At 36.5% G+C, this 17,176-nt stretch overlaps 1 protein-coding gene across 6 annotated transcripts in view; it reads left to right on the top strand.

Moving 5' to 3' along the window:
* Positions 1-17,176, top strand: part of GRB14 (growth factor receptor bound protein 14) — a 58,494-nt gene that overhangs the window by 36,449 nt on the left and 4,869 nt on the right. For all 6 annotated transcript variants that reach the window (XM_068195712.1, XM_068195711.1, XM_068195713.1 and 3 more), the window contains 9 exons: positions 1,324-1,445; positions 3,576-3,650; positions 8,579-8,716; positions 9,768-9,878; positions 10,068-10,163; positions 10,732-10,812; positions 13,130-13,246; positions 13,372-13,429; positions 13,522-13,609. In XM_068195712.1, coding sequence (XP_068051813.1) covers positions 1,324-1,445; positions 3,576-3,650; positions 8,579-8,716; positions 9,768-9,878; positions 10,068-10,163; positions 10,732-10,812; positions 13,130-13,246; positions 13,372-13,429; positions 13,522-13,609 — 886 coding nt within the window. The remainder of the gene's footprint in view (positions 1-1,323; positions 1,446-3,575; positions 3,651-8,578; positions 8,717-9,767; positions 9,879-10,067; positions 10,164-10,731; positions 10,813-13,129; positions 13,247-13,371; positions 13,430-13,521; positions 13,610-17,176) is intronic.

Raw genomic sequence — 17,176 nt, 5'->3', positions numbered from 1 at the left:
GATGCCATGTCATCCCTACCACCAAGTACCTTAGTGCTGGGAGTTCCATACCCACTACAATTCCCCTGAGCAGGGCAGGCTCTGAAAACAGAAGAGTTATCCATAACTGCTCTCCTTGTAAGGGCAGTACTATCTTCACCCAGAAATTTTTCCTTTTCTACTGAGAAATTTTTCTGCTGGCTGTAAACAGTTTTCTGTTTGTTTCTGCAGCTGAACACACATGTTCTAGGGCTGCTCTCTTGAGTAGAGGGTAGTGCCTTGGCCAGGCCCATCAGTATCTTTCAGTCATATTTGATTTCACTCTGCATTCTTTCAGGTAGTCTGTGAAGGCTGGGAAGGCTCATAAAGCACTACCTGTGCAATAGTGCTGAGCAATGTCTTTCTATTTTTTATTTAGTTTAATTTTTTTCTCCACTGGGTGGCTAGAGAAGAGGCTTTTTGAAATGTATTTTATCATGTACTCCAATATGAAATCCTTCATGTACGTTGAATACTTTGCATAATTAAGGAGGCTGTTGTGGTCTGTAGCAGGTGCTCCTCATGTTAGAGACAGCAGTAATAAAGAGATGACAGAAAGGGAGATAGAAACTCTCCAGTCTAGTTGGAAGATAAAAATAATCTACCTAAACTAAGAGCAGTTTTTTCATCTCACCATTTAAGGATTTGATTACATGGCTGTTTTTTGGAGGGCATTCAGTGTTTCAGTTCCTTCAAAAAAGTTAGTTTACTCAGTTATAACATATTTTTTGCTGTGACACCTTAAAAATAAAGAAATATCAGCACCTTTACCCATCTTTTGGGGAGATGCACAATGTCATATTTTTCTACCAAGAAGTAAATCTTGAGGAAATGGTGTTTTCTTAAATGTCACAATACCAAGCATTTGAGAGTTTTAAATGTCATCTCAGAGGAGCACTTTCTCTCTACAAAGCTGAAGGAAAAAAATGCTGGTTTTAACAGAGCTTTAGTTCTTTGCCCTTGCATCTGAAGAATGTTTTTTGGAGTGGAACAACCTGTACAAGATTTCAAAATGCTTACTTTCCTTTCACTATTTTTGGGTATTTTTTGTATTCTGAATTTCTTTATAGTTTTATTTGCTTCATTTAATCTGGTTACAAAATGTGATTTTCATATAGCATCCTTAATCTATCTTTTTGGACTCAAGAATTGGTTAAATTCAATGAAGAGTGAGTTAAATTCAGTAGAAGTTTAACTTTGCTCTGCTTTATCTGTAGATCAAGAGAGCTCTTTGTCTTTTGCTAGTCATGAACTTGATATTTGCTTTTGCATTTTCTTTTAATTTTTTTTGTTGTCTTCTTATAGGAAGATCTATAGAAGACCATGAATTAGTAATGGAAGTCCAGTCAAACTGGGTAATGGAGGAGGAAACCAAACTGTATTTTAGAAAAAATTATGCAAAGTATGAATTTTTTAAAAATCCACTGGTAAGTCTTAACATTATATCTGTGAAGTGATGCAGTTACGGTTTCTAAATAACAGTCTTTTTTAGTGCACACAGAGTTTAACATTTTAGTGTGACAGGAGTCAAAAGGAATAATCAAGAAGGAATATGTGAAACACAGCAATGTATTGTAGTGCATGTGATCATTGCCTGGTCCCTTTCTTACAGTTGTAAAACATCCATGTTCATTTTTTATGTTTGGGGGTGATGGGAGCAGCGATGGGGTTTAATTGTATTGAAATTTGCACACAGACATAAAATGAAATTAAATTTTTGCAACTCAGTGAACTTTTCAGCAAGTGACAACATAATATAAAATGAAGCAGTGTGAGGAGGGGCACCTGTAGCAAAGATGATTTTATTGTGAAGTGAAAATTGAATGTTCTGGCCCAGCACTGCCGAATTGCAGCTTCTCCCAGCTGTAGCTAAATGACAACTGACACAAAAGGCCATGAGCAGCCATAACCTATTAGGGGTAAGTGAAAGTGAAGCCAAAGTTAGCATACATAAGGAATGGAAAGAGAGCAGAGATATCTTGTAATGCAGAGATGTTGCCAAAGGTTAATGCTGCTGATTCAGACCTTGGCTGATGGCAAAGGCCATGGAAGCAGTCCTGGCTCAGCAGAAGGAACTTACCATCTGGTTGCTCCATGGTGCATTTGGACAACTCCTAATGCTGTCTCTTATAAAACCAGCTTGTTTCAGATGTAAAAGGGAGAAATAGCAGAACTGTGTGAGGGCTTAAAAGGTAAAAAGTGAAAAGGAACTCAGATATCTATCTATGAAAAAGATAAGAAGGTAAATATAAAGATAACAAGAAAGATAAGACTTTTGGGAATTTTTTTGTTTAATTGACCTGTATGTCTCTGGACAAATCATGATAGATTTCTCCCATATATGGAGATATCACTATACCAGTGAAAAATTTTTCAGCTTGAGATGGTGTATAGTTAGTAAAGAGGCAATCACAGAATGGGCCAACCTCCCTGCTCAAGCAGAGTCATCCCAGAGCACATGGCACAGGATTGCATCCAGAGGGTTCTTGAATATCTCCATTGAGAGAGATTCCACAAGCTTTCTTGGCAATCTGTTCCTGTATGTGGTCACCCACATAGTAAAGAAGTTTTTCCTCATATTCAGGTGGGACTTTCTATGCATCAGTTTCTTTGTGTTGCCTCCAGAAATTAAGTTTATGTATTGTATAACCAGTGAGTGGAACTGGCTGTGGAGCATGGCAGACCTGCAGCTACACCAGCTTCAGGAGCTATAGCTAAGCAGAGTTTTTCTGGCTGTTCTGGTCCCAGCTGTAGCAAGAATGCCTTATCATAATGAGTTAATGTGAATTAACCCTACCAAAAGTTCAGTTTCATTAAAAATGGAAATTGCTGGACATTAGGTGGCCAGGGGAGTATTAACTTCAAACTTGCCCGGGCCTTGAGAAAACATTGTTTGTAATGGTCAAGTCCGTGTCTGCTTCATATCTGCATGACTGTATTGAACACCTCAGCTGCAGGTCTGTCCCATAAATTATCCCTTGAGCTTTCCTTGATAATGAAACTGGCATTTTAATTGTAGACTTTCAACCCCATCATGTTGATGTAGTCAGATTTTTTTGTTAATTTGTATAATACATAAAATAGAAAATAAAGAAAAACTGAGACAACTTTTTCTGTATTAGTGGAAGTTATTCAAAATATTTTACTGGGTTTCTAGTGTAATGAAAACAATAGAAAACAATACACTTTTCAGCATGTTGGTGTATAGCCTTCTTACTTTGTAGCATATTGACTCCCCAGGCCAGTCTTGTATGTCAACAGCAATAGAAATTACTGCTAGAAAAACAACACTAAGGGCCAAATGTTGCAATGTGATTTGCACTGGTGTCTGAAACCCTGTTCCAGAGGCTATTGATGTTTTCTCAAAATTCTATGTTTTTCAGCAAATAATATATAGCATGTGCCAAATTTTGGGATGATATTAAGGTAAGCTTAAATTATTGGATCAGGGAATCTTCAGTGTCTTTCACTGCACTGAGAACTTAAATTGCACTTCCAAAAGAGAAAGTTTTATATTTATTTCTACAGAATTTTGAAACAAGTTCTTGTTGTTACAGAGCTTTTTTCCAGATCATATGATATCTTTTCCAAGTGAGACCAATGCAGCTCTAAGCCACTCTGGGATATTACAGGTATGTAATCCTTGAATGAAGATGAACCAGCACAGCTCATGATTTCCCATTATCTGTGCTGTGTGAGCATAGTTCCTTATTGCTATTGGAACTATTGCTAGGTTTTGCATAACTCAAGACATGGTTAATAACTTCTTTCCTCATGAGATAAAAACTATGTGTCCCTTCTTAGCAGCTATTATATGTCCACACTTGGAAATTTGGACATCCTTTAAGAATCAAGAAGCACCGAAACAGAGAAAATACGGTGAAAACATTAAATACCTTTAGTGGGTATTTCAGATGAAAGACCCTTTTTCCTTAAATAGGTGGAGGAGTGCTAAATAAACTTAGCAGCACGCTATGGTAGAATGCCAAAATACTGGTGATGTGACACACATGGATATAAAAAAGAGTTAAATGGTTAAACTTAACAAGTAGGAAATTTAGACTGACTAGTATGATTTGTTAGCTTGAAGGCTGCTGTAGCCTTCAAAAAAAATTATGGTAGGTCAGTCAGTGTTAGTCATCTTTTAAGCAGACACAAGATTCTAATTTACAGTGGGATTAATGAAATGATAATACAAAATGACCGTATCAGGGATCACCGTCTTACTTTCAAAGAGGGGAAAAATGAGTAATAAAGGTGGAAACATACACATCACTCTTGTTTGCTTGTCATTAGAAAAATTAAGTAATAGAAGAAGAACTTCCACTGGTCTTAAGACAACAACCCTATGCATGAATTTTGGGGATAAAGAATGATTGGAAAGGCAACTAACACAGGATATTTAGGGCAGAAGCAAAAGAAACACAGAAATTACAGTTTTTAAAAAATCTATGTCCACCAGTAAATGAAACTATTTTAAGTAACTAATTCTCAAAGCAATCCTTCATACTAAATAAATATATCCTTATAAAATTAGATTTTAATCAAGATGTTAAGATTATCCCAAATATACTAAAAAATTTTGTGAATTAGATTTGACACACACTAGATTCAGTAAGTAATTTTTACAAACCTAAATAAAATTTTTGTGATTTCAGAAGTGCTGCAAATCTAATGAAAATAGCGTCCCTTTTGCCACCTATATAATACAGATGTTGCGGTCTGACATAAACATTTAATTTTGAAAATTCTGTCCCCTATGTTAATAGAACTTCATATTTTTTCTCACAAATGTAATTTGGTAGTTCAAAAAATAATGAAGACTTTTATAAGAGAGCTGTTTGCCATATATTCTTGTGCAGAACTTCTTTAAGCCCATATTGTGAGATCTATAATATGTTCAAAGCTGATAGGTAAGTTTAAGAATAATTCTAAATATATATGTAGTTACTTGCCATTTTGGTAGCTTGAAAAACATGTTGCAAACTCTCCTTTGTTGCTATTTTTGTTGCATTATATGCTTAATTGTATTTCAACAAATAAAACTTAATAGGCACAAAGTAGAGAATACCTTGGTGGATTGTGCAGCCATTGTGCACATTTCAGCAGAAACTGTTGGGTAAATTGTTTACAGTGAGTCACTATTTCCTTGGAAACTTCCATTAAGACAAGTTAATGGGCTGCATTATTATTTGTGATGTGCTTGGTTAAGTATCAAAAGAGACATTAGTTTGACAATTCAATGCTTACAAGTGATTAAAAAAATCACTTCTCATACTTTGACATTCTTTTGTGGATTGAGCTGTAAGCAAGGAAAATGTTTTCAAGGTCTGTTTTTTCTTAACTCTCATGGAAAGTGGAAGAGTGAGTATTTTGGCTGATGATTTTGAATCAGAGCATCTTTGTAGAACAGAGCCACAAAAACAAAAGAGAAGCTCATGAGTCTCCTATCCATTTAGCATGTGCTAAGTAAAAGCACTAGGTCTGGGGTATACTGAATGTATGTGTATACCAAAGAGAGGTTTAATTTCTGCCATGAAAACCTTTAGCCTACAAAAGAGGTGTGTCAGGGTACATCAGCTCTGAGACACAGCTCTGTATGTGCATGTGTAGTGGTAGGCAGTCTGGGCTATTTAGAACTTGCTTTAGGCTATTTTTGCAAATTGGATGTTTTAAAATATGTCAAAAAGGAACATAGTATGATAATTTTAAGATCATTATTAAGAGCCAGGCTTTCACTTCTTTAATCTCTCTGCTATAGCAAGTCCCTCTTTCCCTAACCAGTTTCTCACATGACTGCCATTCCAGGCTTCAGGCTGAAACAGACCTGCACTGAATTTCAGTCTCTTGCCAGTCTCCTGGATGTTGTTTTAATCTCCCCATTGCCTTACTCTGTCTTCCACTCTAGGAAGTTTGTTTGCCTCCCAGTCTAAACCTTTCAGGTGGACTGAAATCTATAGGGGACAATATTGAGATTCAGAATCAGTTCTTCACTAGAATTACTTGGTGGTCCCAAAATTCTTCAGCAGGTTCAGGGTAAAAATCCAGCTCATTCCCAGTAGTATTGGTCTGGATCATGGCTAGCTGTCATCACATCTTTGAATAAATCAGTCATCAAATTCAACATGATTCACAAAGTCTAGTATAATGATGGCTTCTTAACTCCCTGAAACACTGCATATGTTTCAACTCCTTAGTGCTGTCTGTATCAGTATCTGAAGGACATGGTGGCATTTGACACCACTCTGCTTATCGGGGTATATATTTCACTGTGTGGAGAAGAGGGTGCAAGTTTATTTCTGCATATTGTGTGACCAGTAGTCCCTGTCTGCAGTATACTATCACTTAGCTCTTCTGTCTTCTTCCAGTACTAAGGATTTTTCTTATTTTTATCTGCATAAACAGGGATCCATTCCCTCCTATAACAAACTTGTATGTACCACCATTAAAAAAAAAGCAACAAAAGGCAATAAAAAATCCCAAGAAAAATCAACTTGAAACAAAAAACAACCCAAGGAAATTTTCTTTCCTACTATAATTCATTTTTGGCATTTATTACAGACATTCAGTTCTCACTGAAATATTTTTACTGCTCATCCTTCTGACAGTTAATGGTTTTGACTACAGCTTGTTCATGTTCTATTTTCTCACATAGTCCTCAGCTCTCTTTCCTTAGAAAGGAAAAGATGGATTTAAGATTGCCTTTTTCCTAGCATTATTGCTACTTTATTTTAATTGATAGCATGGGTACAACAGTGACTGTCGAAGCTTAGCATTGTATTGCTCTTCCACTTTGGTCTGCTGAGTAAGAGAAGTGTTTTTCATGACAGCATTTCTGGTTTGAAGCTCTTATGGCAGAAATCCTGGGGAAGACACTTGTGCAGGCAGGAAGCCAACCGCTCCTTTTAGTTTTAGCAGAGACATTAAAGCCTAAAAAGATGCTCTTTTGTTTTTGCATACATTGGCTTGTTTAGATCTTTTTAAGGCTTTAATTTGACTTTGTTTATGGATTTTATACTTTTTCAGTTCAGCCTGCATATTTCCCACCTGTGTACCTGTTAGTACATGGCAAAAGGGAAGATGAACAGCTGGAACATGTATGAAGACCTACCCATCTGCTTCACTGTGGCTAAAATAGCTTAAACTGCATTTGCACACAGCTGTGTGCCAGCAGCACGTTTAGATAGATGTACCTAGGCTTACTGTAATTGAACTGTTCTGGTGAATAGCTGTGAAGCTGCTCATAATGCAGTCCTGGTGGTGGGCCGGGGCACTGCCCTGGCCAGTGGAGCCCTGCTCGTGTTACTGCATTCACACCAGCTCCGGATGGTCTGCAGCTGGTACTCATGCATCTCACAGCAAGGCAGCAAAACAATAAAAGTCAAAGAAACCTTGTATATATTGGTTGACTGTATTATTTAGTGGCCAGAGAACTTTGTGTGCTTCCAAAATAACATTCAATTTTTCATTCTGCTGGAGTCCAGTACTAGCCAGTCCATCTCTTGCCTTGTAATCTGTTGTTTCACTCCTCAAATAAGATTTTCTGGAAATAGAAGTGTGTAGGAGGAACATTCAGCAATGAAAACTGCAGATATTGACCAGAAAATCCTTTGTGCCATACCTCTATATAAGCCTTGACAGAATTTATGATACCACAGACCCTGGGGCAAGGTTCTTCGAAGAGCTCAGTAATAACAGATTCTCTGGCATATATGGAAATAGAAGAATTCTGGGTTAATATGTTTAGAGTCATAGTTCTGAGTAGTGTTATTGGGAGAAGAGTGATAAAAATGAATGCATTACATGGAATTAGGGTAAAGTTAACATGGTTACTCACTTTTAGTGGGTACTTTTGAAGCAAGACTGAGTAGAACTGTCAAAGCCTCAGCAAGATAAGAGCTGTGTTGCACTCTGACAATGTCTGGTGAAATGGCTGAAGAGAAGTCACTGGATATCCTGAGTAGAGGCAGGAACTGTCTTGGGGACTGGCCCAGTCTCTCAGGTTTTGGTTCAACTAAAGCTCCTCCTTAAGCACCTTCCGGGTGCAGGGCCCTTTATTCCCTCCTTTTGAAGATGCTGATATCTGCCTGACCTGCATGGTTTTGTAATTCAGAGTTTGTGGTTTGCTGAGTTAATTTTAACTCGGGTCAGATAATTTCTGTGGTTTGTAACATGGTGGGTGAGGGGAGGGACGTAATTTTTTTCTTCTGATGTTAGCACTGATTGGCAGTTTCATATAAATAGGGTCTGAGGCATGGCATCAGTACTTCTTACATTGGTTTAGTTGCAGAAGTTCACATATTGCAGAAGTAATGCTCTCATTTCAAACCATATGGTTCCATATAAATATGTAACTTGCTTAGCATACCTTGGAGTTATGTAACATTCTTACATGCCTTAAATGAGAGGTGCTGTTGATGGGATTAGATGTGATCATAATTGAATTACTGTGGTGTGATAGTGTATTTAGGAGTTATTCCCCTTAGCCCTGAGTATGTTAATAAAACACAAAGCTGGTTTCAGAGGAAAAGAAAAATGCATGTCTGATACTTTCTTTCAGATGTTCCTTAGCTCCAGCACATATCCTGAGATTCATGGTTATTTGCATGCAAAGGAGCAGGGGAAAAAATCATGGAAAAAATTGTACTTCCTTTTGAGAAGATCTGGCCTTTATTTTTCCACTAAAGGTGCATCTAAGGTAAGGGAGGACAAAAAAAAGAGAGAGAGCAAGAACTGTGAAGTCAGAGCAAATATGTATATATTTATAATTTGTTGTAATAATAATAACCAAAATTTATAACCAAATAATTAAACTCACAGTGATAAAAAAAGAAAAAATAAATCTAGTTAATATAGATAATCTAGAGAGATATGGAGATACAAAACTGGGAAGGTGTTGTCTTAGAAACTGGTTTCTTTTTGCCTGATAAGTTTGCTTCATTCTGGTTGATATTTTTCATAACAGAGTACCCTGTTAAAATTAATTTTGAATTCTAGTTAAATTTCTGAAATATAAGTAGATGTTCTGAAAATTTGATAAGTAATTAATTATATAAAATAATATTTTTTACAGGATAACTTTGGGAATTTTCAAAATTTGTCACTGGAAAGTTTTTCATTTTACTAGTTCAAATTTTTGGTAGTGGTACTTTAAGCCTTATCATTTTAAACACTGGAGTTGAGAAACCTTTTATATAAACTACTCAAACCAATGTTTATTCATGTTTTGTATTTTCTCTAATTACCTGCCAAAGTTTTCATTGAGCTGGTTTATATCCTTTGGCAAATTTCTTTTGTTTGCTTCCTTGATATAATTAACTTAGTGGGTAGAGATAATGGTTAGAAATGGTACTGGGCAATAATTATAACACTATGCTGTTTTTCAGTTTATGAAAGTTTATTTTGTTTTGATGTTAGAAATGCATACTGCTCTCAAAACTTGCCTCCTACTCTAATTTTATTATTGCTTGAATCTAGAGAAAGTTTTCTCAGAAATTATATAACTTGTAGTCTTGGTTGTTTTTCTCCTCTGGAAAAATAAACTCTTTTACTGATTTGATTTCTTTTTCCACTGCTTTATGAAATGAATATCAAGTTGCCTCTTTTTAGATTTCATGATGTCATGGTTAAAACTGCAGTTTGTAAGACTGTATTTTGGAACAGGATAACTACTGTATTCTTCCAAGTTTCTTATCTGGAGAGGCTGGCTAAAAGTAGTCTAACTGTATTACATTACTTTTTTTTTTTAGGAGCCAAGGCATCTGCAATTTTTCTGTGAATTCAGCAATAGTGATATGTACATGTCTTTAACAGGCAAAAAGATTTGTGGAGCACCAACAAACTATGGATTCTGCTTTAAGGTACAAGCTTATTATTCTGATACATATTAAAGCAAGCCACAGTTTTTAGGTAAGCTTAATTTTCTTTAAGGCTTTGTAAGCAATATTCAGCTGTCTATTATAAAATAGGAGAATTAGTGGCTTTTATTTCAACAGGTATTATCTTGAAGATATGCTTTAATGCTAAAAAAATGTGCTGTGGCCTTCTAGCCTAACAAATCAGGAGGAACCAGAGACCTGAAACAGCTCTGTGCAGATGATGAACAAAGTAGGACCTGTTGGATGACAGCAATTAGGTTACTCAAGGTAATTTTTCTGTGTGGAGTTAACTTCTTGCTTAAGTGTGCTATGTGATATTTTGATGCTGTGAGTAGAGAGGTAACATCATTTTAGGTTCCCACGCAATAGCAGTATCCATTTTGTACTTTGAAATCTTTTTCATTCCAACAAGAAGAGAGGGAGACCAAATTCTGAAATCATTGTAAGGGACAGAATGTTGCCTCAGTCCTGAAAATATTTAAGAATAAGCATATGCTTCTGTGTAACAATGTTGAATTCAGTGAGATTGCTGAGTAATGTTGAACAAAGCCACAAGAATACACAACAAGGGAGCTTTAGTGTTTTTAAAATGTGACTGTTTGTGACAAAATAGGAACAAGCCAGTTGGTATATTAATTGGATAGTATTTAATGCAAAGTGTTCATTTATAAAGGCAGCAGCAACAATGATGATGTGCATTTCCTTAGCCTAACAGCTTTTGTCCCTGGTTTTTAATGGTAAAAAAAAGCGTGTGCTATCTTTTTCATCTGGAAAAAGCCTTACTTGGCGTAGGTTTATAATTTAAAATGCTAACCATGTTATTTTCTGGTTTTAGTATGGGATGCAGCTGTATCAGAATTACATGCAACCATATCAAGGCAGAAGTGGCTGCAGCCCTTTGAATATAACACCTATGGTATGTCCCACACTAGCTCCATGAATAAATACATGTTTCTGCCATTGTGCTCTTTTCAAGTAACTTGTGTCAGTTACACTACTGACCTGCTCCTTCAAAACCTTGCATGTGCCATCGCTTGCCGAAATATTTAGGGCTGCCAGAGTTGACTAGAGAGCTAATGAATTAATTTCCTTACTTAGAACAAATGAGTTAAAAGGCTTTCTCTTTGTAAAATCTTCAGTATTTTGGGTGTTCATTGGCTTATTACTGTTGAATGGAAAGATTTTGAAAACAAAGTTGCAGTACTGTAAATACATTAAAAGAGAAGCAAAGTGTTTAAGGTTACACATGCTGATAAAAAAGAAGGTTGTAACAAATCCTTTTAGGTATCCTTCCTCTTTTAATAAAAAAACCAAAAAACATAAAATATTAAGTACTTGAGATGAATTTGAGCTGGTGTAATACTGACTGGACTTTGGGGGAAAACCATAATTTGGCAGATGGTCTGCCCTGTTTTGGAAAAAAAACAGCCTATACTAGATACTATGTCCATCTTCTCAGTCGGAGAGTTGGGATTGGATGAGGTTGTCCATTTCTTAATATCTTACATTATCCCAGCTCTTTATGAGTCATTTGATTTTAGACTTTTTCATGGATGATTTGTATCCCTTTTGTTTTTTTGGCTAAATTGGATAAAAATTACTTATTGCCAAGATCTGTGACAATGATATTATGGGGAATTTTTTTTAGATTTTATTGTAGTTCTTGCTGATAAAATGCCTAAAAAATGCATTTACTATCACAGGTATTCACAAAAGTAGTTTTCAGTGATCTTGCTAATAAGCATGGCTTATGCATGTGCTTAATACGCTGCCTGTGCCTTAGTTTGTGTTTTGTGAAGTTACTGCAGTAGCCAGCTGCTGCTCTTATGATGGATCAAGGAGCCACTACTGATTCTCTCCTCTTTCACTGTTGCGTGCATTTTTGTTCTCATAGCTTCTAACAGGCAGAATCTATACCCACTGCTAACAATGGCACTGTTTTTCTACTTGTGTATAATTCATGAATAAAACAGCAAATTGAATAATCGCGGATTAGGTGCACACGCTAATGAACATACTTTGTAAGGAAGCCACTTCCATGTTTCACATTCCTTAATTTCCCAACCATGTCAGCTACAAAGAGTTCCCTCCACCCTGCTGGAGGCAAACATTTTCTCTTAATTTGCCCTTATTTTTTCTACTTTTGCAAAGTTCTTTACAGGTTACAGTTACTCAGACCTTAGTCTACAGTGTCGAGAATTACAGTGAACTACAGAATTGCCATCTTCCATTTTTAGTTATATTCATGCTTGTAACCAACCAACCAACCAAACAAAAAACCAAAACAAACAAAAACCCAAACAAACACCCCCCCCCCCCCAAAAAAAAAAAACCCAAAACAATAAAACCCCACCCCAAAAAACCCAAAAAAACAGAGCTGCTCTGGTTTTGGACTGGGAAGCTTTGCTAACTCTGCAGAAATCTGGGCCTCTTGTATCCAGATGTTGCTTTAACTTGCTGAGTACTAGAATGCTCTTTTATTTATTAGATATTCCAGTGCCTGCTAACATTCGAGCCATCACAATTCTTATAAAACCTGATTTTGTAAACCTTGGTTTCTGAGAAACATTCTGGTGATTTTTAGGACTGTTTTGTCAAACCTCAGTGTTCTTACTCAGTTGTTACGAAATTGTCTTCACCGAGAGAAAAAACAAGCATTTTTTTGTAACAGATGCTGCAGTTATTGAGTCTGTGATTAGAGTTAGAAGGGATGTATTAAAATAGAAGTTATACTCCATATAAATTGTTGTTTCAATGCTTAAATATGGTAAACTGAATGGAAATTTATATAGCAAACATATAAATCTGACATATTTCTAATGAAATATTTTGAATATTTTTAATTGGATAATTATGTATAATAATTTTGTATTTTACTTTTTTTTCCCCTGTTTCTTGGACATCTTAATAACAGTTTCCTGACTTGCTTTGACATGGAAAAGGGCTAGTTATAGTTAAAAATATAAATACAGTTTATGGTAAAGTGATATATTTGTCATCCATTGCAGTAATGCAAAAAGATGGTCTGTCCTGCCAGACTGTAAAATTGAGCTTTGCAGCAGCATACTGGGATTATAAATGCTCCCTAGGGTAAAATGACTTTGGCTCTGATGAAAAACACTGCCAATACTTGAAATATCACTTGCAAAACATAATGTTTTCTCAGAAGCTCGCTTTTAAATGATGAATCTTGTAAAAAGTGAGCAAACTAAATTTATTTTTCTTTGTTGCAGAGAAGCATTTCAGAAAATTCCTTAGTAGCAATGGATTTCTCAGGACACAGAAGCAGAATTATAGAAAATCCAACAGAAGCCCTTTCAGTTGCAGTTGAAGAAGGATTAGCATGGCGGGTAAAAATACCTTTTATTTATCAGAATAGTATTTTCTGTTTTGATGGGGGGGTTTTTGTTTGTTGGTTTGGTTTTTTTTAACAAAAGAGCTTTTTGTTTCACGTTTTTGCTTCTCTCTCATACAGAGGAGAGGGTGTCTCCGACTCAACTCACATGGTAGCCCTATTGCCATGTCTAACATGGGTATGTGTGAGTTAATTCCTTGCCAGAGAAATGCAATAACTGGTTCTTTCAATAAAGGGAAAATGTTTTTTCACTGATCTTTTTTTCTACAGCTATACACAGATCTCAGTCATGGTTTCATCATAAAATCTCTAGAGAAGAGGCTCAGAGACTTATTTTGCAGCACGGACTTGTAGATGGGTAAGTTAATTCTTTACATAGCTTCTCTGAGACATGTTTCTAGCCAACAACTCCTATTTTATTGTGCCTCTTACTGGGGGGAGGTGGAGCAAGGAGTTTGCACTTGCCAAATAGGAATAAAAATTCTTTTATATAGGGCTATCTGGGGATCAGTTGGTTCCTGTTTTATATCATTTGGAAACCATGAAGTGGTGATCTAAGACTTCAATTCTGTCACTGACCGATTACTTATGTCCATTCCAAGCCAAGTACTAGGGCTGTGTCTTTGCACAGGATTCTCTGGAGCTGTCAGCCTTGGCACCAGTCTTTTGTATCTCTGTTAGTGATGAAAGAGTGAAAGAAAGCCTGAAAATATTATTCTAAGTTGAACTGTGCTGGGACAGACATTGAAAGATGTATGCTTTTCTTCTCACGAATTGACTAAAAATTGTGTCATCCTTTAATAGTAAACAATAAATGTTAGGGTAAGACTTTAATTTTCAAAATATTTCATTTAAATATTAATTTAAAAAATGACAAAGCAAGTAGGTATTTTATGTTCAAATCCTCCTGCTTTTCATTCCTGCAATTTTATCCGTAGTCCTGCATTAAATGTAAACTTGGGCCTCCTTCATTCAATGAGTAATTCCATAAAAATCTCAGTTTCTTTGAGTCTGTTTCCAGTTAGGTACCTGGATCATCAGACTGATGGTTAAATTCCTTCAGTTTTAGATTAAGGATGTTGTAGTATTGTTTTCTACATCTACAGAATAGGCTCCAGGAAAACAAAAAAAGTGAAGGAAAGGAAAGGAAAGGGAGACACCCAGCATAAGGATGGTTAATTGGACTTCCACTTTTGTATTTTTAATTTTTTTTTTAAATTTCTGGGGTCTTGTTTTTAAGCCTAGCTCATCATCTTGAAGCTAGTTCTCTGCTCTGCATTTATTTTTGCTTTTGTTAGAAGAGTGAGACAGGATATGGGGATGAATCCAACATATATTTCTGAACAGAGTGTCAGTCTAGGCCTGATGCATCTTTCAGTGTATTTCTTACACACTGAAATGAGAAAGTGAATACCTTGCTAGCATTGGTTGAGTACAGTGTTGTTTTGTTATATTCTTGGAGCCAGTCATAGCTGTGCAGTGGGATTTTGAGGAGGATGATACTTTTGTGTGGACTATCTAGAATTATTTAGAACACTGGTAGTAGGACTGCTCATATGCTGTCAGATACATATTCAGGAGTTACAGTGAAATAATGAACACATGACTTCATGTGACATCATTTTGATGAGCTGAAAACATGAATTATCACCAGAAATATAACAATTTTTAATGGGAAAAATAAGTATTTTCTGGGAGTGAAGGCAGAGAAAATAATCCGAATTGAGCCTTTTAAGGTGATCCCGAGCAAGGAGTTCTCATGCATATATGACAAGGGAGTTGGGTCTCTGTAATACTGTGTGTATGTTTTCCATGTTTTCTATGATGGAAATCTGTTTTCCATGATGGCTTTTAGAAGACAAGGAGGCAATTATATAAACTAGCTACAGTAGTTTTAGTATTTGGATAATCCAATAACAGAATTAGGGACAGCAACAATCTTAAGGCATGTTGTGAAAGAAGAAAGTTTTTGGATCTGGTGTTAAATAAACTTTCTTAAAAAATTCACGTTGTAATATTGTAGATTTTGTATTTTACCCCCTAAAATATATTTGAAGACTTTTCAGTGATAAATGGTTGATGGGATTGCAAACTGATCAGCATCTGGTTGATGAAAGGGATAAGAGCATTACCAAAAGGCCCATGAACAGTCCAAGTTCACAATTCAGAGAAGTTCATGAGGGAGAAGTTGGCTGGAGTCATCCAGCATGTCTAAAAAGCTCTTTCCAGCTAACATTTCTGAGATTCCATGAACTACTCCCCTTTCTTCATAATAAAAATTTTAGAAGTTCTTTGACAACTAGAGTAGGTCTGTTGTGCTTATGCTAGAAAATAATGATGCTTTTATCAGAAGGAGAAGAAATGTTCCTTATATATGTTATAAAACAAAGAAAGAAGTAAGAAAGTGTGCTTTGAAAGAACTGATGAATGAGAACCAATAAAAGTGATTACATTGTATATCATTTAGTGTGGATCCTAGTAACTGGGTGTAGAGAACCCATTTTGGATATCTGCAAAGTGGCACATTCCTATAGTGTCATTTTGCTGAATAAAATGAAGTGCCAGTCGTGGATGACAAACATACACGGTATGGAAGTTAGTGCGCAGGATCTGTAGGGGCTGCTGTGAGCAGTGTCGCTCGCGTCCCGGGGAGGGTGCGAGCCGCTAGGTGGTGGGAGCGAGCCGCTCTGAGCGGAGCCCGCGCCCCGGCGCTCCGGCTGTCCCTGCCCGTGCCGAGCCTCGCTGGGCTGGCAGCAGCCCTCGGGAGGACCTGCCTTAGTAACGGGGCTCCCAGCCACACGGCACAGGCATTTTGACAGAAATAGAAATGAGTACGGACTCCAAATTTATTAAGTCCAGGAATTTTCTTACTATGTAAAAATAGAACTCTTAAAAACCTTGAGAATGAAATTAGTACTTTGAATCCATGCTGGAAGTCAGTGAAAATCCACTGCCAACCTTTGACTGGTTTTTTTTTTTTTTTTTTCCCTTGAAATTCTTTCTTTTCATGTAGTACACAGACTCTCATTTCTGGTGTGTGGTGGGGCAAACAATTATGATTAGGTGGTCACTAATGCTCACTTGATTGAAATCAGCAAGTCCATTTTGCCCATTTATCTTCTGTCCTGAAAGAGGAGCATGCTTACCAGTGGCTGTCCCTCCGTTTCCCTTCTTTGGTACATTGGTCAGCTATATCTATTCCAGACCCGCACAGTACAAGCAGTTCAGACTCTCTCCACTCCAAAGCTACCAGGCTCTTCCCTGACCTCCAGATTGTTCTCTGCCAATATTCCAAACCAGGTGATTCAATGAAAACTGTCTCATGCTGGTAATCATCCTTTGTCTTTACCAAATTATTCTGCCAGGACTATGGCAAAGTTATGTTTGTCCATGTTCTGGTTGGAATAAGTTAACAGTGAATTTTAGTTGCAGTGGCACTGTTGGCCATTCAGAGTGTCATGATTTGAATAATCATTCCATAAAGCAAGCAGAGTGTAGCTCTGTCTTGTTGGGAATTTTGCTGCTATGCAGAAATGAGAGCGCATTTATGAGGATTGGCCAGATGTGAAAAACATTCTGGTGCGCCTTGCATTACCTTTTCTTTAAAATTCCTGTTGAACTACCTTTTGAATTTTACTTATAATGCTTGTGATTTAGAAAATTCAAGTTTTCTACAGTCAGAGTCCAAAGAAAAACTTTGCTCAAAGCACAAACTTTGAGGGTGCTTTTCTGTCTGAAGAAATGTATTGTAATTCTATGCAGTGTAAAAACTAACGCCTACAGTGTCATTTATTCTGAGAATGCATGTTTTTCACATAATAGACAAGGTGAAGAAGAACTTAAGAGAAAGTATTCCCAGTGACACATTTGCAAAGAAATACTGATTAAAAGCCTAACTTACATAATTAATAATATTTATGCTTTT

Source organism: Anomalospiza imberbis, chromosome 7 (genome assembly GCF_031753505.1).
Source record: "Anomalospiza imberbis isolate Cuckoo-Finch-1a 21T00152 chromosome 7, ASM3175350v1, whole genome shotgun sequence".
Classification (NCBI taxonomy): domain Eukaryota; kingdom Metazoa; phylum Chordata; class Aves; order Passeriformes; family Viduidae; genus Anomalospiza; species Anomalospiza imberbis.
The sequence above is the reverse complement of the archived record's forward strand: the minus strand, read 5'-3'. Positions and strand labels throughout refer to the sequence as shown.